The 26,247-nt window shown below is 44.6% G+C and overlaps 1 protein-coding gene across 1 annotated transcript in view; it reads right to left on the bottom strand.

Annotated features, from left to right (window-relative positions):
• Positions 1 to 6,713: 6,713 nt before the first annotated feature.
• LOC132446013 (rho-related GTP-binding protein RhoN-like) overlaps positions 6,714 to 26,247 on the bottom strand; it is a 21,712-nt gene continuing 2,178 nt past the window's right edge. The window contains exons 3-5 of the mRNA XM_060036061.1: positions 14,009 to 14,118; positions 9,685 to 9,819; positions 6,714 to 7,868 (exon numbers count right to left, since the gene is read on the bottom strand). Coding sequence (XP_059892044.1) covers positions 7,611 to 7,868; positions 9,685 to 9,819; positions 14,009 to 14,118 — 503 coding nt within the window. The 3' untranslated portion in view covers positions 6,714 to 7,610. The remainder of the gene's footprint in view (positions 7,869 to 9,684; positions 9,820 to 14,008; positions 14,119 to 26,247) is intronic.

Consider the following 26,247-nt stretch of genomic DNA (forward strand, 5'->3'; position numbering starts at 1 on the left):
TTTAATGACGGTTGTTTGACGGAACCTGGGCCCAAAATACCCCCGCATGTGGGTCACGACATGGCAAAGGTTTGGGAACCCCTCATCGAGTGTTTCCAGAGCTTTGTTGATGCTTAGCGAGCTCAGCAACGTTAGTGAATAACGTTAGTGCAGGATGTGATAACCTTACCTCTGGCTGGAACCTTAAACATACAATACCCAGCTATGCCCAGAAGTGGCCCCTAATATTTCCCAGAACATGGCCACTTTAATAATGCATGATGCTAGCCCAGCCTCAACCGAAGCAGAGTGTTGTTTGGACAGCTAGAACGATTTGTGGAAGTGTATTGATGCAGGTTTATTCGTAGTGCTGCTGACAATGGCTAAAATCCCTAAATTGTGTTCTTACCCATACGTCTGCTTGAATGACTGCACATGTTAGTATCCATAAACACCGGGTATCCAACCGCATTCTATTGTCTCTTCCAACTAAGGGCCTGATATTGGGAGGGACACCGTAGTTCAGTGTTACTTATTTATTAGGTGATGGATCAGGCAACACAGGCCTAGCCTGAATGATTGCTGGGAGAATGTCTGCTGAGAAACATAGTTTCATTTCAAAATGTCCCTGAGATAAAGTGAAAAATGGTTTTGTTTACTAGCTGGTTTTATTTAATTAGATGCTTGTATTTGTATTCTTTGCCTTAAAGGTTGCATTGCGTGTACAGGCCTACATCTGTTTAACCGGCAAGTGTTACTAATTCATGCCTTTGACAAACCAAACATGCTTGAACTCTCATGCCAGAAGCTGCACATCTTAGTGAACCATAAATAAATAAAACAAGCAGGTCAAAGCAAAGCTGTTCCCTATCCGATCTTTGGCTCGAGGCGCTGACATGATACCAGATGTGTGCCTTGTGCAGCTTTTTGTTTCTTTCCTGCCTGCTGAGTCTTGTGGTTTAATTCCAGTGGACAGGAGAGGATGTAGGACCTAGCTATGAGGGAAGGAAGCATGAAATACCATCCTGCTCTTCTAGTAGAGGCGTTGCTTCAATCCAATAAGGAATGCAGTCTCACCACATGTTTTGCTGTATCAAACTCCAGGTCTTTTCATATGATGACTCAATTACATATTTTTACTGTAACTTCGATGATTGTTACATCATTGTTTTTTCATGTATAATTTCACGCAAAAATACATTAACAAACTTCACAATATCTTCAAGAAAACCAATATTCATACTAAGTAAGGGGTTATTAAAGACAGATTGAGTCCTTTTTTGGGTGATGTCTGGCAGATGGTCTTTAGGCCTATTGGTCAAATCATTTGACCAATAGGCCGAAATGCATTCTGCCGCAGATCATTAATGACATAATCATTAATTGATTATTCAAATTTTTACCTTTGACTCAAATGTTTTATAATAATATATAATATAATAATTTGAATAATCAATTAAATAATCAATGCATACAACATTACCTTACCTTTGCAAGAATCCCATGGTTGGTTAACCTGTGTTTGGAAACAGATCTCAAAGTTTGGCTCCAGACCTATAGTGTGGAAGATGTTTCTGTGTGAACATTGTAAGTGGGAAAGGAGCATGGAACAGTGTTTCTACCTCTGGATCGCTCGCTTATCGAGTGTATGTGTGTGTGCCCACCTTCAAATGATGAGCAAAGTTGCATTCTTCTTAAGTTGCACCGCCGCGGGGCAGCCATGCACCCCCCTGGTGAAATCAAGAGCAGAAACACACTCTTGCAGATTGATAGCTCCTAGCAACCAGAGACAACAGGATCGAAATGTTTCAATGAACAGAGAATTCCACAAGTAGCCTAGTGGTTATTTACTCACAAAATGCAAGCAAAATGTTTACTGCAGGTGTAAGTAATTAATAAAGTGCTTTCGCAAGGTATTCCTACTAATGAATAATTATTAGAACATAGCCTGGTTTATATTACCATCTCATCAGTAGAACACACTGGTATGTTATGTATGTTAATCAATACCTCATGTTGTACTTATAACTGAGATCCCTAAAAGTTTAACTTAAGTGTGACACATGCCTAACACGTTTTGTTTCAATTAAATTGAATTACATTTTCTTTGTATAGTTTTTACTCACAGGTACAGCGTCAAAGGGCTTAACAGTCTGTTTATGACACCCCCCTGACCCTAACCCAAGAGGGCAAGAAGAAATCTTGAGAAGGAACGCAGAGTGGGGGATCCCTCCTTCAGAGTGGGGGATCCCTCCTTCAGAGTGGGGGATCCCTCCTTCAGAGTGGGGGGATCCCTCCTTCAGAGTGGGGGATCCCTCCTTCAGAGTGGGGGGATCCCTCCTTCAGAGTGGGGGATCCCTCCTTCAGAGTGGGGGATCCCTCCTTCAGAGTGGGGGATCCCTCCTTCCACGGATGATCAGAAGTGCAATGGGGGCCATAATTGACATACACACATGCATACAATATACTTTGTGAAATATATTATATATATATATACTGGTATATATATATTTCATTGAAATTCGTCGACTTCTTACGTTATATTCAATGTTTGTACTAGTTCTGCTGCTAGCAAGTCAAATGATTGAGCTTCCACTAAACTTTTTGTGAATAAATGTATAAACGCCCATTTACCGTGTCTTGCATGAAAATGCTGTAATAGTTTCAAGCACAACAATGTCTCCACATAATTACAAATCGCTTCAGGAATAATTACTGACGGGTCATTTAACTCAAATCAACACAAATAGACTGATACAGGGTCCCTAGGCTAAGGAATATTAACACAACCATAACAATCTGCATGTAAAGCTTAAACCAAATAAATATTTTTTGAATTCTCACATTGTGTTCTCCAGAGCCTGAAAATCCTTCTCGGCGTCTGCAGTGTTCAACTTACGATGGCTCCCATTGGCTCCTGCCCAGTGACCCCAACACAAGCTCCGCTAGGATCTACTAAATGACAGAACTTTCAAAGTTATGAAAAACCCCAATGTTAAGTCATGGCCCCTCAACAAACCTACTCGAAGGTACTCCCTAAACCACTATCCTGGGGCTACCTGGCTAATCAGCAGTCCAATGACATCTTGCACACACACGCGCACACACACTTGTGCAACACTAGTCTTTACTACGAAAAGCAACAACCTTTATTTGTGCTTTCATCTGCCAGTTAAAATGTTGATACTAAAAAGAAATCTGTCATTGAATGGGCTGTGTGTGTGTGTGCAGGCAGACTTTCTTGTCCTAAGCGGCTGCAGCTGCGGCCTTCATGGCCGCTCAGAGGAAACAGAAGCACAGAGGGGGTCGCCCTTTGTGGTGCGCTGAAGGCATTTCTGTTTAATGCCCTCAATTTTACATTTTGTTTAAATGGCCTCTACATGTTTAATGAAGTGCTCTCTCTCTGACACCACAGCCATTTGCCATTGTGTATCTCTCATTATGAAACAAATTCTGTTGACGGTCTCAGATCAGCCGAATGCCGTATGCTTTTTTGGGTTCATCAGCCTATAATAGCATGTATATATATATATATATATATATATATAATAAAAGCTTAATACATTAATACTTGTAAGTGTCTTTTGAGGTTTGTCCGAGGACTACGATGAAGCTGTATGTGCTTTCGGGAGTCAGGAGAAGCTATTAAAGTTGCAGGAGGTTTGAGGCTAAAGTGGACACTGATCCCTTCCTCTTCGGGATTAAAGTGAGATACGGCCAGGCCGGGTGTTAAGTGTGTTTCTGTGGCACTAATGGCCGATACACTGACGCAAGGGGAACATCCCAACCCTCGACATCTCATATTCTCATTATGCCGTCTAACAAGCTCATCAATTCACCGTCTTCTTTTCTACCAGAAAGCTCAACTTTATTTGCTCGTCCTAATATGGATAAAGCCTGGCTGTGATGAAAGAGGTTCTCTAGATACATCCTAATATTCTGCTTCTTTAAACTAGCAATACCCAATGCATAAATTACAATTCATAAGACCCTTGGATAATTAGCACCTTCTGGACAACAGAATAGTTTCATAAGAAATTGTGTTGTGCATTTTGGTTCAGATGATTCATAAAGAGGAGCAATGTGAAATGAGTGAAAGGAGTGCTGTATGAGAATACCTGTTCTTATTGTGCCTGCCTCTGTATGGGAACATTCAGATGCATACCACTCCCGGCTCATTTCTGACCAATCAGGCCTGTCCATGACATGCGCACACCGGGCATTAGCGTAGCTCGACACCACAGGTGCTGAACACCTGCACAGAGGTCCATTCTTCGGGGTTGTTCATTTCAGAAATCTTTCTTTCTTCTGCTCTTTTCTGCTCTTGCTCTTTGCAGAATAGGTTTATAGATAAGACAGGAGTCCAGATGGAACATGTGGGTACACTTTTTTTAGCATTACATATTATTATTAAAGGAGCATCAGTGGTAGAAGTGTGGTGCCATCTCTTGTGAACCCCTCCAGCCTTGTCTCTGTTGAGTGGTTTGTCGCAGTCGCTCTCGTATGGCAACAAGGACAAGCTCAACATGTCGCCGCTGCTTTCTGCCCAAGGCTGAAATGACTGCAACGTGACATAATTTGTGTCCTCTGCGGCAATCAAACTGGCCAGTTTGAACCCAAAGCAGGCGCCAACGACCCAGTAGCCGCGTGGCTCGCTGCGGTCTCCCGGCCAGCCGTCTCCGTTTGCGTGATTGAACCGGTTTACTCAAAGAAAGGGAAATGTAGGCAAAAAAAATACCAAATTCAGCATGTCTGCGAATGTGAAGCATTATAACACAAACCGACAATAGAGCAGAAAGGGTTACACTTTGGTGAGATGGGACTTTCCCGCTCACTCTGTCTCTCACTCTCTTTCTCACTCTCACTCTCACTCTGTCTCTCACTCTCTTTCTCACTCTCACTCTGTCTCTCACTCTCTTCCTCACTCTGTCTCTTGCTCTCTTTCTCACCCTCTCTTTTATATATTTGATCACTCTGTCTCTCACTCTTTTTTGCTCTCACTCTGTCTCTCACTTTCTTTCTTTCTCACTCTCCCTCTTTCTCTGTATCTCTTTCTCTCGTCTACTCCGTCTCACTCAATCTAGTTGAGAAAACATTTTCCCTGAGCTCATTATTCTTACATTCAGCGACTATATTCCTCACTGTATTTTAATCCCTTTGGCCCAATTCGGTTCATTCAAAATGTCAGTTTTATAGAGAACGTCTCTCCTCTACCAGTAATGATTCAAACTGCCGGAGGGGTTGAACTAAGCGAATAAATAAAAGCGTTGAGCCATCCATGAAGACCTCCCTGCTGGTCGGAGGTCTGCACTCATCTCGCTGGCGGTGCTGTGACCTCACACTAGCTGCCACCCCGGGTTTGTGGTGGTTGTGTGACATGTCAGTTCGCCACCGCTCAGAGCTAGCTAAGTGCTGTCGATGGAAAAGGTGTCCTCTGGGACAACCCGAGAATCAGTCACATACTTTGAGCGATAATGCCCTTTTGATATTTTACTTTTTGAATATATATTATTGATGTATGAATTCAATGGCCTATATAGTATTTATCGTACATATATAGTATATCCATTTATATATCTATATATATATAGATATATAAATGGATACATATAGATATATATATATGTACATATATAAATGGATACATATATATATATATATATATATATATGCACATAAACATTTGTAAATAACTGATAATAACAAATCTTTTGTTCTCTATGTCCGATATTGAAAGTAGTAAGTTGCACTGTTAAAGGCACCCAGTGCAACTTTCGAGGCAAAAATGAACATTCAATTTCTAGTCTTTTTTACCCGTAGTATATTTCAATAACTCCCTACCATTACATATCGACATTCAAGGAGCGAAGATGAGACGTCGTTGTGTGGTGAGAACTGATAGAAAATCGTAAACAAAAACAATGGGCACCATCTTCTTTATTTATTGCGATCTCACAAAAATAAACAGGATTCCAGTCGGCAATCCTCGGAACAAGACCGATGAGTCCCGAACGCTTCCGGAGATTCTAAAATGTGATCCGCCATCTTGTAGATAAAACCATGCGCTCCCAAATAGCGACGTCACGTGTTCGGAAAACTCAGAGGCTTGCCGACTGGAATCCTGGGTTATTTTTTGTAGGTTACAATAAATAAAGAAGATGGTGCCCATTGTTTTTGTTTACGATTTTCTATCAGTTCTCACCACACAACGACGTCTCATCTTCGCTCCTTGAATGTCGATATGTAATGGTAGGGAGTTATTGAAATATACTACGTGTAAAAAAAGACTAGAAATTGAATGTTCATTTTTGCCTCGAAAGTTGCACTGGGTGCCTTTAAAAATGAAACTCTGTCACTAATAGTTATCACCTTATCTCTTAGTACCACGATGTACTTATACAATAGTTGCTCACTTTAATCAATTCAGATATTTTGTTTGTCAATGTGACAAGACATTTTCAAAGTCTGTCTTGTTTTCTCGAAGTGTAAGCATTGCTTAGTGTTTATAAAAAGCAGAAACCCTGTCCAACACCCCAGGAGGTATCTTAGCATTTTGCCTCTCTCCCTCGGAAAACATAATTTATTTCTTACAGGAAAATAGCTTTTACAGTGAAACTGTTCAACCGAAATCCAATTTTTTTTTTTGTGCAATCAAATGTCGTTTCGTTAGAAACCGTCTGAAAATACCAGGTTGAAATGAAGGTCGACATCAAAGAAAGACTATATATTGAGGCTTTTATACATTTAGCAGAGCGAGATCCCTTTATTTCGGCGTTTCATGTACAGTGTTACAGTTGATACGACCTCCCCTCTTCAACTTTGACCTTCCAGTGTAGTTCATTTCACAACACTTAAGTGTCCTCATTTTGAGTAAATACTTAATTTCCAGTTTTTCAAAAGCACTTGCGGTTTTAGAAAATTTGAGTAGCGGTTGTCCACCAGGCCCTTCCTTGTATTGTATTTTTTTCCTTTTGAACACGCTTTAAATAAAGCGCCACAACAGTTCAACTCCCTGACTCTCTTTAACAGCCGTGCTGATAACAACTCCTTGTGCTTTTTCTTGCTTTTCCTTCAGCAGAGGATATGATGCCATTGTAGGGACATGATATTACAAAATATCAAGACTGGTTCGTCCTAAACCAGTTGAACTCGAGCCATCCTGAAACAAAGTCCTCTCTTAACCCAGCCTTACTACATTCACACGCCCACACCGCCTCCCCCAAACATTCTCTTAACTGTTCACCTGCCACCTCCGGTGCGAGCAAACCCATTAGTTAGCAAACCCATTAGCGTCTGCGTTTGTTTTGCCCATGTGCTCAGGGGTCGGGTCCGAAAATAATCACAGCTAAACACTTGCATACCGCAACCGTGAAGGCGTTCCCTGACAGAAAAAAACACACCAAACAAAAATGTCACCATGAAAGCATCGCCGTCGACGGACTCATCGTCCACAGACTCAGGCGTCCATCTGTAGTTTAGTTCTTTTTTTTGCGTTTCACATTGTCCTCGAACGCAGTGTGCAAACAATCGACCAAGGTAAACCAATAAATTAAGTTCAATGTGTGCGGCGGCTCGGTCCCGTTCGTCTCCTTCTCCTTCCTCTCCCGACGACCGCTTCCTGCGCTCCCCCGTCACATGATCACGCAGCTCTTGGCGCGGTCCTTGCGGCCGCTCGCCGGCGGCCGCTCGTGGAGCTCAGTCCGTGGCGGCTGCTGGGAGACGCGCTTGAGGCCGCGCCGCGAGCCGGAGCGCTTCAGCGGGGGCCGGAGGTGGTGCGCCACGGAGGCCAGGGTGGTGACGTGGAAGACGTCGCGCACGCTGTTCTCAGAGTACTTGGCGGTGCACTCGGCGTACGCCACGGCGCCGATCTGCCGCGCCAGGCTGGTGCCCTTCAGGACGCAGCGGAGACAGAGGAGTCATGTTAGAGACACGTCAACACTGGGAAGGTCAACGCTGCGGCGGTAGAAGGGTTTCAGAGGCTGTGTTACGCATTCACAGCTCATCCCTCCTACTCCTATTATGCATCTAATTTATGTTGATAAAAAAACCCTGATTCATAAACATCTTTAGGATTGAACAGAGTGTGTGTGTGTGTGTGTGTGTGTGTGTGTGTGTGTGTGTGTGTGTGTGTGTGTGTGTGTGTGTGTGTGTGTGTGTTTCTATGACTGCATGTGTGTGTGTGTGTGTGTGTGTGTGTGTGTGTGTGCACACGCGTGTGTGTGCATAATGATGCCTATTTCTTCATTAAAAATGGTTTAAACATTCATGTTTGATCCGTAATCCATCGTGTTAAACTCCCAGTTCCCCCGAGTGTAAAGCATTTGCTAGATGGTTTCCCATGGATACATCCGTTCATTCAGAGGAGGGCATTAGGAGCCCCATGTGTACAATGCTCTTAAGTGTATTATGTCACTTCTATAAGTAGAATATGTACTCCCATTCATCTCTAATTACAACATATCAGACCGCTTGTTTGCAAGCAGTGCATTCTTTAAAAGCTATTAAAGTTGAGACTCTTAACACAGAGATGAAATATTCAACGCCCATGACGGCAAGCACTAAACAGAGGGGCAAGTATGAGCGTCCTCCTTGATGAGAAGCATTGGTTCTGTTTCAACACACTGTCATCATTTCACTCCCTTTCATTCTTCTGATTCTTCTATCATTCGTGTTTTTTTGTAACTAGCCAGTAATAATATAAAGATCATGTAGAAAGATATCTTGCATTCATCTTAGATAGAGATTGTTGGCATTGTTTAGATATATCTTCATAGTGTCTACACTGTCTCGTTCCTCACATATTTCTTCAACCACATCATTGCCTGTGGAACCCAAAAATAGTGATTTGGTCAATCAAAACTCAAGAGTCAGTTAACAGGTAGCTACGCAACAGGTTACGCAAATTATGTGTTCTGATTGGCACAAATTGGTGCCAAGTGACTTGGCGTAAGTGACATCGCCTGGCAACCATGTCAGCCAATCAGGGAGTGTTATTGTAATAACTGGCACCCATGTCAGCCAATCAGGGAGGGTTATTGTAATAACTGGTACCCATGTCAGCCAATCAGGGAGGGTTATTGTGATAACTGGCAGCCATGTCAGCCAATCAGGGAGGGTTATTGTAATAACCTGCTCATTAGGTTCAATCAGAGGCTTATTCTACTAGAGGCTTATTCTCCTATCAGCTAGCTTCACAAGGCCCACATCTTGATATTTGTAGTTTAACAGCACACAGGGACACAAGGTCGAGTGGGCGGACATAAGCAGAAATAGTACTTCTAACTTTGTCAACGTGTCCTCCTTAAGTAGTCTCGTTATCCAGACTAGAAAACCTGATCTATGAATACACATCTGTCAGTCCATCCTCTTGTCATATCCCGTTTCTCATCTGAAGGAGGATATTTATTTATTAATTATTAATTATTAATTATTATTATTGTGATCTATTGATGCTGCTACTTATTTTTACTTCTCACTTTTTTATCTCATCTTATCTATTTTTACTTATCTCTATTTTTATTTTATCTTGTATTGTTGCTGCTATGTGGCAGTGTGCTATGAGGAACCAAGCCTAAGAATTGAACTCTTGTGTACTTGGGTACAATAACATGTGATAAAAGTAACTCTGCTTCTGATTCTGAGGCAGATCACAGAGGCCACGGTGGCGTCTCACTCTGTCATGTTTGGGGCGAGAGCGGGTCTCACCTGTTCGTGGGTGACCGGGATGAGTCTGAGTTTGGACAGCTCTCTTAGGACGCCCAGGTCGGTCCTCATGTCCAGCTTGCAGCCCACCAACACCACCTTGGCACTTGGGCAGAACTCCTGGGTCTCCCCCTGCCACTGTGGAGGGCAACAGAACCACGCATCAATACGCAGTAGAACACAGGATCCCATCCCACAGGTCACCAAAGAGGGGCAGGGGATTGTTGACATTGAGAATCGAACACAGAAACTTCAGGCCAGAAGTTTCTGTGTTCGATTCCCAATGTCGGTCAGATGCCCCGATCCCCTACCTGTTCCCTGAGGATACGTGTCTGTATTTTTAACTTAGCTTGTTTTGCCCGTGCTGAATGTTAATAATAGCTACGTCATAACAACAAACTTTACCTGTGATGTGAATGAAAGTTGAACACTAATAAACGCACATTTGAGGAAAAAAAATTGGCTACGGGTAAGAAGAAATACATAATCATGAGTTATTATAATCACATTTCTATGATTTATTATTATTTTTCACCCCCTTCCTAATATTACGGGCTAAGAAATATCCTTGCTCCACTTGTGTCCGGTCTTTCTGCACGGCATTTGGATTGGGCTTCATAGGGCAGTGATTTATTCTGCCCCTTCGTCTCTCTGCCGACATGCAGACCTCTGTGAGGTTAGGTTTCCTGTGTCTCTCCGTGAAACCCCATCCTGTGTGCGGTGTTAGTGGCGCAGCATGCTGCCGTCCATTCAGTACAGTGCGAGCGCAGTGGGGAGCGAGGCTAGCTGAGAACGCTATCTGAGAGCGATGGTGAACAACAAGCTTCCTTGGCAGCCGATGCCAACCTTGGCACTTTGCTAGCCTCTCAAAACACATCGTAAGCATGAGATGCTAACTACGGTCCTCATCATGTCTGGTGTGTGTGTGTGTGTGTGTGCGTGTGTGTGTGCGTGTGTGTGTGTGTGTGTGTGTGTGTGTGTGTGTGTGTGTGTGTGTGTGTGTGTGTCACGAATGGGAGAGATTGTAAGCTTGCTTCCCTTTGGGTAGAACTTTGTGAAAGAACGACAAAACAAAATGCTTGACAAAATAGAAATGCGATGGTGGCAGGAGGAGGAGGAGGCGGCCATGTTCGGTAAACACGAGCACCTAGAGTGTGGAGAAACGATGGGAGCTGGATGATTTTAGATGACCGACAGTCTTTCAGAGTACCATGTGTCGAGAACCTGTCTGCTGTGAAACAGAGTGGAGCGCGACAGGTCCGAACACAATGAGTCATAATGGCAGCAGTTCAGTGAGTGAGGGCGGGGGGGGGGGGGGGGGGGGGTGTCTACAGAACCTGCTACTCACACAACAGCATGAAGCATGCCACCGAGCACAACTGCCACAGTGCACTCTGGGAAACCAAAGGCTCGCTCCCCCCCCCCTCTCTCTCTCCTTTTCTTTTTCATTTAACTACCTCTATTTATTATCCTTTACGCTTTCTATTATTTTGATTCTCACTGTGTATCTCGGTTCTCGCTCTCATTTTTTTATTCTTTCAATTTTCTCTCTTTCTCCATTTCACTGTTCAACCACCTATTTGCTTTTGGATAATTGGAAGAAGGCCTATTCTCCTACTATGGAAGCCATGTGTCGTCAGAAAATCGTAGCCTACAAGCTCTGCCGTATCCAATTGGGAATCAGACCGCCGGGTGGATCTGATAGACACTGGCGTCCATGCAGCAATCCTACGTGATATTGTATGATTGCTTTTTGTGTTATTAAAATATCACAGTAGAAATTAGTAGGAAAATCTGTCAGTTGATAAAATCGCAAATCGGCAGCAGTATTCACCGCCAGCTCAGAATCAGGAGGAGAAAGATAGGTACTATCAATTTAAAGGGCAATATTATAGTTGGTTTGTTTACATGGTTCATGTCATCTAAGAGCAAGGCCTAATCTGATTTTTAAGTGTCGAAAAAGGTGTGGTCAAGGTCCATCGCAGTTCAGGTGAACTCCCGTAGCCTAACCTCCCATCGCCATAACTGCACTGACAGAAGAAACATTGGTCGTTCCCATTCAGTTGGTAATAAAATGGAATAACCCAATTATAACCTAGGCTTTAATAGGCCCCATTATTTTGTAATATGTTCACTGCTCACATTTATAGAACGTTAACCAGGGGAATACGCTTTGAAGGGAAAGCAACAAGTCGTTTTTCCCAAGCTATTTAGATAATCACCTAACCAAATGTATTACCCAAGCACTCCCCTCCCTCCCCCCCCCCCCTCTCCCCCCACTCCCCTTCCCCCTGCTGCTTTGAACAGGGTGTCAACACCTATTTTGAGGAAAGGAGAGAGGAGGAGTTGGACACAGAAATCATTGGGTCAACGGCGGTTGTGACAATTATTAGATTTTGTTTGCTGTGACAATGTGTCAATCACCATTATAAAAATGTGGCACAGCCTCAGTCACATATTTTATTGAAATACCAATTCAGTGTGTGCTTCTCTTCTCAGCAACGTACCGTGAATTCACGACAAGGAGCAGGTAGGGGTTAAATTGGATGGCTTTGGTACGCTTTAAACGTTTAAGAGATGGACCCCCGGCCCATTCGGCTGCAGGGTAAGCCCCCGCATGTGAACCTTTAACGAAGGGACATATAGTGAAGCATCTGGAAACCCACGTGTTCCCATGCACACACACACACACGCACAAACGCTTGCATGCACAGCACACCTACAAACAAATTGAACTGGAGCGATCACACATTGAAGTGCTGTGTGTGTGTGTGTGTGTGTGTGTGTGTGTGTGTGTGTGTGTGTGTGTGTGTGTGTGTGTGTGTGTGTGTGTGTGTGTGCGTGCGCGCGCGTGCGTGCGTGCGTGCGTGCGTGCGTGCGTGCGTGTGCGTGCGTGTGTGTGTGTGTGTGGGAGGTTCGGTTAGTGCAGCTGAGAGGGTTGTGATGTGTTAAAAGCTGAGAGATGGAGTTGTGCAGGGTGAGATTTGAGGAAGACAGAAAATCTAGTTACAAATTGTAAACACCTAGATCACATCTCTGGGATATAGTGCGCCTGGCGTCGAACATCTGTTATTGTATCTCACTGATTGGCTCACAGTGGCCACAGGGGTTGACGTCACCCACTAACACTTACAAAGAATAGCAGCTCACACCCTCTTCATTTTTACCAGGCAGAGAGCTGCAAATGCTATTGTCTGTGTCTGAAGATGCTCTAACTAATTTTAGCATTGCTATTACTCACTTTATCAGACCGTTTTTAACAAAGTGAATGACGTGATGGTTATGGAGCAGGTATAGATGGGGCATGTCAATAATGCCAGCAGTTAGCAGCCTTCCTTTAGTCACCGTTGAGCAGACATTGGGATTTGAACCTAGAATGGCAGCAGCTTCCTGCCAACTAGATTTCATTTGAATAGATTTCGAGTGTTTGGAATCATTTAGGAAGGTTGATGTAGTAAATATATTTGTCGGCGTAACGATGATTTGGACAAATACAACGCTGCAAGAGGCCATCAGTTCGTTTTAGGTCTGTCTTTACTTAACCAGCTCGTTTTAAACCACCTTAGCACTGTGAACTCTGGGATGTCGGCCATTGTTTTTGTGCTGGCGGTTTTGGGCGGGCTTTATCTCGACATGTCACTGTGGAATGCGGTGGGGGCATTGTGCCAAGGCCGTATTCATCAGCGCTAACAAGGCCAACAACATCTGGGGTCCTGGCAGGGTCAGGGTTCAAGTCGGACCCCTCTCACATGGGAACCCTCCAAAGGTCTTAAGGGCCTTCTTTGATGATGTCAACCGTGATTGATTTTACTTAAAAAAGGACGAATGTCGGCAGAATGCGTGGACTCTCCTTCCCCATGTTGTTCCCACACTTTTTTAGACATTTGTTCGGCCTTCAAAGGACTGCTTTATTTGGATACCTGTGGTTATCAGAGGACCGATCATAGTGCGTCTTCTCAATGTTCATGTTCAACCACATGAAGCTGCCAATAGCAGCTTCAAGATTAGGTTGGCTACGTTAAGCAATCACTACTTAATTGCATGTAGCAAATGCCATGACCAAAAGTCCAAGAATATCGGCGTGGAGAGTACATATTGTTGGCCTTTAAAGCTAGCAGTGATGACTTCATTTCCAGTACTCTGAAATGCGATTAAATTCTAAGAAAATGGTAGAAAATGGCAGACTTAGAAGATAATATGATGCAAGAGAGAATCCCAGGGAGTTAAAGAAAGCTAACCGTCTCGCACAATAACAAGTGGGCTTGGGTTAACATCAGAAGACAGTCATTCAGACAGACAGACGGACAGCAGAGCATGTTCCCCTGACCTTTTTGAGCACGCTGTCCAGTGTCTCGGGACGGCTGATGTCGAAGCAGATCAGCACAGCGTCGGCATCGGGATAGGCCAGCGGTCGCACGTTGTCGTAATACGTTGAACCTGTGGACAAACAAACACAAACAACCATGATGTCGCCGACATGTAGACTCATTTATTGTGTATTACCAATCCAATGCGATGCCTTGCTAACATTTTGAAATAACCTCCAGTACAAAGATCACACAGCTATATCCATCATGTGATAGACACTATGTAGTTGTCCGCTTTCAAACACAGGCCTTGTGGATAAGTCAATCCCTGCAAGCCAGTAATAAGGGAAAGAGTTATTACATGTTCATATTTATATTCGGATGAACTCTAACTGTTTCGTACGGGTTTTCTATTTCCTGCAGACAGACACGTTAGGATTGTGATTATACCGGCTATGGTGCGACAAATAAAGTTTAGGACTGAATCGGTGTCGGCAGTTAATCCTAGTTAGCCCTAACTTTTTTTCTCTCACTCACTTTAACCTTCAACTCCTGTTGCCCGACAACACATAATGGAGGACCTTGAGAAATAATTACAATCATTATATGTAATGGCCGTGTACTAGACAGCATCTCATAGATCTCTCTCCCTCGCATGCTCTCTCCCCATATATTGGCCTCTCTCTATTGGTCGCTCTCTCTCTCTCTCTCTCTCTCTCTCTCTCTCTCTCTCTCTCTCTCTCTCTCTCTCTCTCTCTCTCTCTCTCTCTCTCTCTCTCTCTCTCCCTCTCCCTCTCCCTCTCTCTCTCTCTCTCTCTCTCCCACTCTCTCTCTCTCCCAGTGTATGGGTGGTGATTGTGAAGCACGGGTTGGGGGACGGGCGCGAGCCGCTTTGATTGGTCGATGGCGTCTGAATGAGGCGGCGAGGGGCGCATTGTGACACATGTTTCAGAGCGATGTAATAAACGGCTCAAACAAACTGTCACCTGGCGGACTGGGAGAATGGCATTTTTGTTTTTCAGTGGAGGTGGGGGGGGGGGGGGGGGGGGGGGCTGCTGAATTCCCTTTATTGTGATTAGACCTAGGGGACACATTCCTCTCCCTGCACAGTACAATACAGCCCTCAATCGGGCCGATGGTCATCCATACAGCCATTCTCTAGGCGGGTGACCCTGTGCTGTCAGCTGAACACTGCGCTGACGGCTGGAGCACGGGCCCGGAGGAGAGGGGCCCCGGACCTTGAAGATCAGATTCAGCCTATATCAGCGCTCTTTTCTCCATACAAAGTTAGATGTCGATATAGAGCTTCTAGACGTATATGCTAGAGGGAACGGAGGATTCTGTAATTGAATGAAGTCTGGGTCCACTTCAAACCCAGTGTCACATCGTGAAGTGGCTTCACGATGTAGTAAACATGCTGAAGGGCAGCCTGAAAGACGACATTGCTTGTCCGACGCTGTGTGTGTGTGTGTGTGTGTGTGTGTGTGTGTGTGTGTGTGTGTGTGTGTGTGTGTGTGTGTGTGTGTGTGTGTGTGTGTGTGTGTGTTGGTGTGCAAGTGTGTGCGTGTTGGTCTGAGTAACAGAATAAGAACAGGAGATGAGGATCAATATTATAGATTTTGAATTGAAATCAACGTAGAGAGATGAGAAACAGCACTCAAATGCACTCATCACACTACCCAAACAAGGCCATTCTTCATCATAATTCTTCATTCAAAAAACATAACTATCCAGATGTACTAATGGTCTACACTAATGAACACTCATTAAAGTTTAACTCCAATCCAATATGTTGGTCTTAATGGAGGACACCTGCAAGTTGCAAACACACAAAAAAGTATGCTCTCTCTGTTTAATAGCAGGGGGATTTCAAAGAGAAACCGGCCAAAAGCTGTTTTTGTCTGTGTTTGTGTGTGTGTGTGTGTGTGTGTGTGTGTGTGTGTGTGTGTGTGTGTGTGTGTGTGTGTGTGTGTGTGTGTGTGTGTGTGTGTGTGTGTGTGTGTGTGTGTGTGTGTGTGTGCGCGTGTGTGTGTGTGTGTGTGTGCGCGTGTGTGTGTGTGTGTCTGTGTGTCTGTGTGTCTGTGTGTCTGTGTGTCTGTGTGTTTACATGGCCGTAAATGTCAAACTAAAGGCCGCAACCTTTGTCTCTTGTCTAGCTGGCTAAATTAATGCTGAGGCGGGTTTCCCTATATGAACATAAACACACACACATTACATAAAAACCCAAGCAAAGTCCCCATCGACGCACCCTGGATCGATGGCATTTGCCTTTTAACAACTTTGATTTTAGTACTTGCCAGGGCCTTTCAGGGTCAAGTTCATAGCCGGAAGTAAGGAGCCTCTTGCAAAGGCCAAGCATCACTCTGAACAAATCTTATGTTACACTGCCCCTCATCCTCACACCATCCCACCTTCCATCCATCCATCCATCCATCCATCCATCCATCCATCCATCCATCCATCCATCCATCCATCCATCCATCCATCCATCCATCCATCCATCCATCCATCCATCCATCCATCCATCAGTCAGCCCTCCATCCATCCATCCATCCATCCATCCATCAATCCATCTCTCCATTCATCCATCCATTCCATCGCCTTGACGCGATTGTTCAAAGGTTGCACCGGAATGTGACACTATATATACACACACACACACACACACACACACACACACACACACACACACACACACACACACACACACACACAGACACAGACACAGACACAGACACAGACACAGACACAGACACAGGCACAGGCACAGGCACACACACACACACACACACACACACACACACACACACACACACACACACACACACACACACAGGGTGTTGCTGTTTGAGAGGAAGAGGAAGTACAATGCCAGGTATCCAGCCTTCCACAGCGAGGGAGTAAAATATGTGCTTTGTAGAATTAGCCAAACAATGACACTAACATTTATCATAAACCTCAGTTCTCAGTTATGGCCAAAATAAAAGGAATCTTCTCACTCCGGTCTGTCTCCCAGTCCACATTGATTGAATATACTGAGGACAACAGCCAGTGACTGTGTGCAGGCAGCTCATTACTGGCCTATCTGCTTGGCTGGTGCTTTTCCCTCCCGGCGGGTCTAACGCTATGCAGAGTCATGTGTTTTTTGGTCAGCCGCTTCCATTAGAGTCGTTAACCATTATTGCTAAATAACAGAAATGTGCAATCCCATGGAAGCTGAGAGTGTGGAATGCTCAAACCGAGGTCGACCCATAGCAGCAGCAAGAGACAGAATTGTTTCTCGATTGGTAACATCTCGCTTTGGGAATTTCTCCACAATTGATGTTCCTCGCTTGCTTTTCATGAGCACACATGGAACGAGTAGCATGTGTTCCTGTGATTAGAACCACCATTAGTAAAAGTGCTAATTAAGAAAATAAAAAAAGTGCTAATTAAGAATAACTTTGGTAAGTAATTTGGCATTTCTTACAACCCTTAGTAGCCTTTGTGGTGGCTCATTGGATATGAAAGTCTCAGATATTTCAGAAACATTTTACTGGAAATGTTAGAGAAACTTAATTTAACTGGCCTTGTGCCAAACTTGCAGTCACGTGTATATTTTGGTGTTGATCCATTTGAGGCCAATTAAAGTATTTTCACTTTGAAGTCAACGAACTTCGCCCGAGTTCAAGCTCTATCCACTCCAAAGCATCCAAGGGAGAGTAGAGTACTGAATAATAAGTGAGTGAAATGATAAGCAACATGTCCTCATGTTTTGACATTCTAAAAAGAGACTTCTTCTTCTTTATTTTTTGGGTTTCGCCTACACGCCGTTTGTTTCAGAGCCGAGGGCGGGTCCAACCAATGCGTTCCCAGTCAGAGAGGGAATGTTGCATAAGCAGGGCGGTGGCGCACTGTCTGGCCAATTAGGGTCTAAAGGGCAACCAATGGGAAACCGATGTCTGCCACAAACCGGAGGTGAATGCATTTAGTTTGGTTGCAGAGCACCGTGACCTGCAAAGGAACAACATTTGTCCGTTTATTTCCACAATGGACTCCTTGCCTTCGATTTCTTTTGGTGAAATAATACCCTTGATTTACCTGGCCGCTAGCATAAAGCAGTCGGGCACTGAAGATGAAAACATCAACATGTGGTTATTGAGTGGTGGATCACACTGTTTGGTTAACGCATAGCTTTTGCTGATGCTGAATCTGTATCTTGTCACATGAAATTAGTCCTCCATCAGACAATAACACCATTTTATGATCCATTTAATATTTGAATCATCAACCCTCCTGTTCTTTATTTGTGTTCAGCCCGACATTTCAGGGGAAAGGAACTACATTTCATAATCAAAAAAACGATAATTTTTTCAATTAGAAAGCAATTACCATTCCTAATCAAATTGTGTCATAGGGAGTGTAGTTAAAACTAGCTGTACTGTGCTAGTTGTGTTGAACACCTTGACTATGATAATGACATAGTTCTCATATGATGTGACTTAAACAATTCTAATCAAACACTAGTACAACTATTAGGGTGAGAAGTTGCATGTATGGGAGTGACTGGATTAAAATTCATCCCACTCATGTTTGACATTTGATTGTCGACCATTAGGTTTGGTGACCATTATCGGAATCATAATAAAATATGATGGGAAAAAGGTACTGATCATTCATTTTCATGTTTTATGGAAAGTTGTTTAATCTGACTCTGTGCCTTTGAGCAGTCGTGCCATACATACATCAGATGCCCTTCAAAGGAAAACAAACCTTACCTTTAAAACACAAAGGAGTAAAAGATAAGATGTACTTAATTTATAAACCCCAGCAGGATGTTAAGGTGTCACAGCACAAAGTTCACACCTTAAAAGGAATTAATACAGATATATTTATTTGTATAATAAAAAACTAGAATCCCCAAAATATATACCCAATGATGAGGTTCCACATCCAACCATCAGCATTCTTTCCACTGTATCTGAAACCGGCTTAAAGCTGTTAACCCAGAGACTGGCACACTTGTCTCTGGGGTTTTCTACAGAGTGTCCGGTCTTTAAGAACCACAGCACAGCCCCCTGATTGTGTTCCCCCCGCCCCGGGACAGACCCGGACCCCAGACTACAAGGCATTGTTCAGGACCAGCGCGCTACTCAGAGATCGGGTCAATAAGGGCTACTATTCAAATGGCCTGTTGTAGTCTGTGCCCAGGCACAGGAAGGAAAGAGAGTTTTGTTTCATTAAGAGGATACGTAGTAAACAATGGCATTATAGTCTAATTAGGCAACTCTTTTTTCAATTAGTACATGTCACAATCTTGCATGTTGCAGAAGTTCTTATCTGAGGTGACCCATTTTTATTTTTGTCGTTTTGGAGCAGGTAGGGGCTAAGCACCTTGCTGGATCATTTCTACAGCAGACGCGGAATTATCCCCCATGCTTTGGGTGCACCCTTACCGAATCACCTACACTATAGACTATTGTACACACACTCACTCACTCACACACACAAACAGAGAACAGTCTTCAGGGGACAGCTCATGGCTGAGAGAGAGAGCTGATCCACATTCAGAGGTAAACAGCACTATCAGAAGCTAAGGTCTATGCCTCCACCTTCCCCCGAACATTTGTACCCTCTTGAAAACAGATATCAATACGCCCACTTCCAGGTCGTTCGAAGGGGCCGTTCGGACATGTGCGAGCGAATCCGGTCCCATCTGTGGCCCCTCTGGAGCCCCTCTGGGACAGGCCGGACCCCGAGAGACAGGCTGCCGTCTGCTCAGCCCTCGGGCGCTGAAACACTAGCACTAAGCCCAATGGCCACTGCTGCCCGCCACCGTACCGTGGTGCCTGAAACCATAGCCACACTGACAGAGACACTGCATTGGCCTTTGGATCGGATGTCCATGTCGCTGCCATATTGGAGACGCAAAGCCTGAAGGGTGGGAAGCTGGTGGGGAGTCCGAGGGAGTCAATCTGGCTCTAGAACCGGTCAAAGTAGTCAATGCAGGGTTTATATATGTATATCTTTGCATCAAAAGGGCAGAGCCATATCACCTGTTTTTGTCCCATTATGGCACTTCTGTGAAAAGGATCTTTTGGATTTAATTATGTTGGGTAATTCCTCTGTATAGAAAGTGTTGTTGTGGTTGGATCTGAGTGCGTGTCCTAGGGGAAGAAATGTAGTCTTCTGAGAAATTCGTTTTTTTTCTTATCGGCCTTTTGATATGAAAGCTTTTTTGCGTTTGTTATTTATTCAGCTGGTTAAAGCCATTTTTAGTTTTTCATGGCAAAATACCCCCTGTGTACAAGAACTGACTTTTATTCCTCATGCTCGCTCAATGTGTGTGTGTGTGTGTGTGTGTGTGTGTGTGTGTGTGTGTGTGTGTGTGTGTGTGTGTGTGTGTGTGTGTGTGTGTGTGTGTGTGTGTGTGTGTGTGTGTGTGCGTGCGTGTGATGCCAGGCCGACGGGTTGCTCCACAGGGAGTCACTGTAGCCCACTGTTCGTGTGTGAGAGCGTCTTCCTCAAGTATTTTTCCATCCGGCCGCCTCAGTCACTGACAACAACATTCAGAGGTCACATCCTGTTTATCAGGGAAATATTTTCCATTTTTAACCCAGCGCTGGTTGTTTGTTGCTGAGCAAAGCCAGCGGTGGTGATTCGTCCAATCCTTGGGGTTCAGCATTTCAGTTCTGCTCTAATGTTAACTAAATAGTCTTTTGTTGGTTAGATGTTTGGTGACTACAACATGGATGTCATCGGGTCATTTGAACGCCGTTTGGCATTCCTTTTCATCCATAGCCTAATACCACACCGCGGTGCATACCTTCTTAGCACTGGAGGCCCCAATGGGAATTGAACCCCCATCCATGGCTAAATTAAAAGTAATTTAATTGAGGGAATTGATCCAACAATGAACAGAACATGAGCTTGGTGTTTTCGCTGTTAGTCAAGGAACCCAAATGAACATGAATATGACTATGTGGCTCATGGCTATTAATTATAGGAAGATACATAACCCTCCTTCATAGTGCACATGCATCAGCTCAAGTCAAACATTCTGGCCCAGTGTCTCTGAGTGTCCACATGAAACAGGACATGCTTTAGGACCCAGCAGGGGCTGAGAGGAACAGGGTAAGCATGTTCTATCTCCGATGGAAACATGCAGTGCCTCCTGTTGGATTGGTATCTGTTTAATATGCACCCTGAGGCATCGCCAGAATGAGGAATCTATTCCATAAATGCTTGTCTGGATTGTCTTCGTTTGAGTTCACTTTCTTCTCCGTGTACATGATACATGCAAAATATCTCAGAAGTAATTGTATTTTCTGTTCAAGTACTTTAATTGAACTGTGTACAGTTTACTGGCAAATAATTCCTGCTATGCTAATCAAACATACCCTACATACCAGATGCTGTTCGGCTAAGAGATCACGCGTGAACAAGTCATTGGAAACGGCTCATAATAAGATTTCCTTGTTGGGCTCTTCAACCTGCTTCCTGTTTTCTTAATTCCTTCCAGAAAATGCACCTGGCCAACCAGTTGGGTTCAGGAAAGAGAAACGTAAATACCCCAAATATATATAGGAATGTGGACAGGCTTTAAATCTCTCTACATTAATATGTATTTATGCGGGCCCTGGGGCCACTGTCTCTTGGCTGGAATTCAAATGAAGGCTGCACTTATATATTTATATATTATAAAAAAGCACAATGATAAAGAAATGCCAACTTCTGAGCACTTCAGTGTAACCAGCGTGTAACTACACATTCTCTCATTTAAATTAATAAGCAGACACCAGGCCTTTTGCATGCACAATGAGAAACCTTCAATTAATGCCTTGCGACATTTTGACATTTTGATCTACCCAATAATGTTACGCACGCACACACGCACGCACACACACACACACACACACACACACACACACACACACACACACACACACACACACACACACACACACACACAGACACACACATTTTAAGGGGATACAATCTTTTAAACAATTGATGTATTCTTAAATATTTAAAACCTTGTTTGATGAACGAGTGCTCTTCCTCTGTAGCGTTGAAATTGATGCCAAAGTTAAAAACGTCACGCTACGCTTTGGCGTAGGTCACAGTGGATCAAACCATCGACTAAACGACAAAATGAAAAATGTTTGGCGTGACAGTGTCCCTATTCCATGGGATGATTACAATCCATTTCAAAACCAAGCCTAAACCGAGGTAGTGTCCACCCAGATGCATCATGGATCCATCAGTGGAGCGTACCAGTTGGTCCAATCCACTGGGTAGGGTTTTTGCTGATCTACCCATCATGCATCTGGGTGTACACTCCCACTAGTGATTTTGTGTCAAATCTTATTTTGAGTGCAGGGGTATGTCTTCTATGATCTTGAATGTGGTATTTAATTGTGCCACTGTTGCTAAAAGAACACTGTGCTAGAAAAGAACTGCTATTAAAACCCAATGTTTTGCCAGCCTCCACCAGTCTCTACCCTGGGGTCTCCATAAGGGCACGCCAGCGTCATGAGGGGTCTGCTAGAGGGGTCTGATCAAATGAAAGTTCAGCTCAGTTATTCAGGGGGGTTTGTTGTGGACACGCCCCAGCCATAAGGTCAGAGCGTGGGGCGTGAAGAGGTCAGGTGCACCAGACCCGCCAGCCGCTTGTATCCGTCTGTGAGCTCTGGTAACCGCGGCGATCACACTGCAATAACCTGATGTTGTCAGGAAGTCAACGCACCCCCTCTGCATGGCTTAACAGCAGCGTGCATATCATCATACCTCCTCTCAGCATCTCTCTCTCTCTCCTGCTCTTTCTCCTGTGCTCTGTCCATCTGTCAGTCTGTTCTCTTTCTTTTTCACCCTTTCTTTCTCTCTCCTTTTCTCTCTGTCTCCCAACTTTTTTGCCTCCATCCTGCTCTCTCTCTCTTATTCTTTGTCTCTCTCTCTCTTGCTTTCTTTGAATGGAAAACTTCTGAATCAACGGCGGAATGCAAAGGCCTACAAAACTTGTATTTTGCTGGAAGATATGAATGAATACTAATATATCTTTCCAGTTCACCACCCAACATCCCTGTTTTGTATGATCGTATTCCTTGCATATGAAAAGACCAACATTCAAAATGAATGCATGGCAAAAGAATTGGGAAAGTTTGGCTTGTGTTTTTCTTTTCATGCAATAATTGTTTTACATAACTTATCTGGCTCATTTAAATAGTCTGAGAGAGTTGCTCATTTGAAACCACAGAACAGAAGTTCCGGAACAACCAGGTTCCAGAACGCGAGGAGAGTTCCATCATTTTCTTGGAATGACTGCAGCAGCACAGAGGCCGCTTCTTGCTCGAAATGAAATTGTCGTGTTAGAGATTGACCCCCTCAGGTCTAGCTGTGATTCATGATGGTGTGTGTGTGAGTACGGGCATCTGGGCATCCGCCCTGAACATCAATCCTCTTCATCTCCCGTCGCGGCTCAAACTTTAACTCGCGCCGCAGCCATATGGTCTTGCTGGAGCACACTCCCCTCTGAGCTGCTCCGAGCCAAGAGAACCTCACATCCAAACCGTTGCTATCGGAAACCTGAAGCTAGGCTGCGCTGGAAGCTTCTGTCTGCACAAGGTGTCTGGCAGGATGCAAACAACAGGAAGTAGATCGGAATGAATGCGGGAATTCACGCAAGTGTCTGGAATCTGAATAATTAGGGTGTGTGTATCTGTTTTGCTGCAGGGCTCACACGTACAATAAATAAATAAAGTTAAATTACTTTAAACCAAACATATGTTTTGATCTGCTCAACAGAATCTCCTTCTACTACCATGAAGGTAATGGAACCTTTGACTGCACCAAGTGTGTTTGATGGAACATTAACAACGAATGATGGGAACCAATCCTCTTCACCATTACAGCCACACGGGCCTTCAGATGAACCCCTCAGTCCCTGAAGCCCCGTGTCCATGACCTGGGCGGCATGTGGCTCAGGAGGTAGAGCGGGTTGACTTGTAGCTGGCAGGTTGCTAGTTCGATTCCCCGGCTCCTCCTTGCCGAGAGTCAAGGTGTCCCTGAGCGAGACACTCACACACACACACACTCACACACACACACACACCCTAACTGCTCCTGACGAGCTGGCTGTCGCCTTGCACGGTTTACACCGTTGTTGGTTTGTGAATGTGTGCACGAATGGGGGTTGTTGGGCAGTATTGTAAAGCGCTTCCAGTGGCTCCTGGTTAGAAAAAACACTATACAGGGAATTATGCCCATAGGGAATGAAGGGCAACAACGATGCTGAGCTGTTTGGGACTTGTGATGGCCATCGGAATTCAGCCTCCCGACAATGCAGGGGGAAGCAATATTTAAAAATAAATTAAGAAGGAACACACGGGGGATAGTGCAAAATAAGTGGACAGACTTCAGAAAATGGCAAAAACAAAAATACAACTTGCATCTTTCTAATGTTAATAACGCTTGTGGTCCCCTAGTGATGACGTCACAGCCCCCTTCCACAATACGTTTAGTTCACTACCTAAAGTATTTGGGGGGGTTGGGGTTGGGGGAGGGGGGGTTTCAGCGAGGTCAGTCTTGCATTATAGATAAGGGAAGAAGAGATCCTTAGTGGATCTGGGAATCCATAAATCACTTGCACAGCGCACGAGAGAGAGAGAAAGAGCGTTTGACTGTGTGTGAGAGCTGTGCTGATTCAGGTCTGGGATGGAAATGGGCAGGCGAGGCCTCCCGTGGGAAGGAGGGAGGGGAACATAGGAAGAGGGAGATATTCTAGACCATTGATTTGGTTGGTTTGCTCTTCTAATGGACTCTAGTGTTTGGCCTCACAGTGCTCAGACCAGCTGACGTTTACCCCGCTGTTCCCCAATGCAACACAGCATGCAGTTGATGACGAAGATGCAGCCTTCATTCCATTCATCCGTCTTGCCTCCCTATCTCCCTCTCTCACGAGCTGCATATGTCTCAGACTGTTGTTTATTTCTTGTTTTCTAGCCCCTTTCTCCCGTCATGTTCTTTGAGCCTCTTAATATCATGCATCTCAAGTGTGTGTCGACATGCAAGGTTTATACCTGCATGGAAGCTTATGCATCCCCCCCCACACACACACACACACATATTCTCACTCTCCTACACTCTCTCTGACACACTCCTCACACACACACACACACACACACACACACACACACACACACACACACACACTAAAGTCTTATATGTCTGAGTGAGGGAGGTGTGTGTGTATGTGTGTGAGTGAGAGAGAGATTTGTAGGTGTGCATGTGAGTGTGCACGCAGCACCACTTGTGCTCAACAACAGAAACAGGAGGTTGAGCAGGTCCATAGGGTTGCTAGGTTGATCCCTGTCCCTTCTGGCAGCAAAAGTGTCAACCTGCCCCTGAGCAAGAAAGCCAATTCCTGAAGTTGTGACTGATAGCCAACTTTCAGAGAGTATTTGACCTTTGAACTGGAAACAATGTGAGCTAGTGTCGCCTCGAGGGACAGACCTGAACACTTTTCCCACCCTAAGCCAAGTGCTCTTTTAAGTTCTCCTCCAAACTTTGTTCGTTCAAACCATGAAGTCAACGGAACACATTGGATGTGGAGCTGGGGAGACTATTTTCTCCCTTCTCACTTGATTACCTCTGAGGTAAAGAAGTCAATGTGTCAAAGCGACTTACAACCATTCATGCAGACATTCACACACCGACAGCGGAGTCGACCACGCAGGGTGACAGCCAGCTCGTCGGGAGCAGTCTTGGTGAGGCGTCTCGCTCAGGGACGCCTCGACACTCCGTGGATCAAACTAGCAACCTTCCGGTTACCAGTCAACCCGCTATACCTCCTGAGCTACTGCTTCCCTGTAACAAACCCCATTGTCGGCGGTCGGCCTCGAGGCATCCTGGTAGCGGAAGGCAACACCTGCCCTTTAACCCGCTCCTCAATGACCTGCATTTGAATCCATTCACTTAAGTACCATCGGACAAAAGCATCTGCTTAAATGACTCATCGCCTCGCCGGATTTAAGTGGAGAACTATGTGCTATGAGCATAATGACGGCCAATTGGGACCAGTCCGTTTAGAGGCTTTCACGGCAGTGACAGACGGACGGACGGATCGATCTCGTCACCATTCATACCAGCCATGTTCTCAGAGGAACACCCAGCGGTGACGACAACAAGATGGGACCTCGTTCCACTGGGTGTTGGAACGAAACTAGCCCAATGACTGGCAGGGTGTGCATGTATGTGTGTTTGTGTGTGTGTGTGTTCCTGT

The sequence above is a fragment of the Gadus macrocephalus genome, chromosome 18 (assembly GCF_031168955.1).
Source record: "Gadus macrocephalus chromosome 18, ASM3116895v1".
NCBI classification, from domain to species: Eukaryota; Metazoa; Chordata; class Actinopteri; order Gadiformes; family Gadidae; genus Gadus; species Gadus macrocephalus.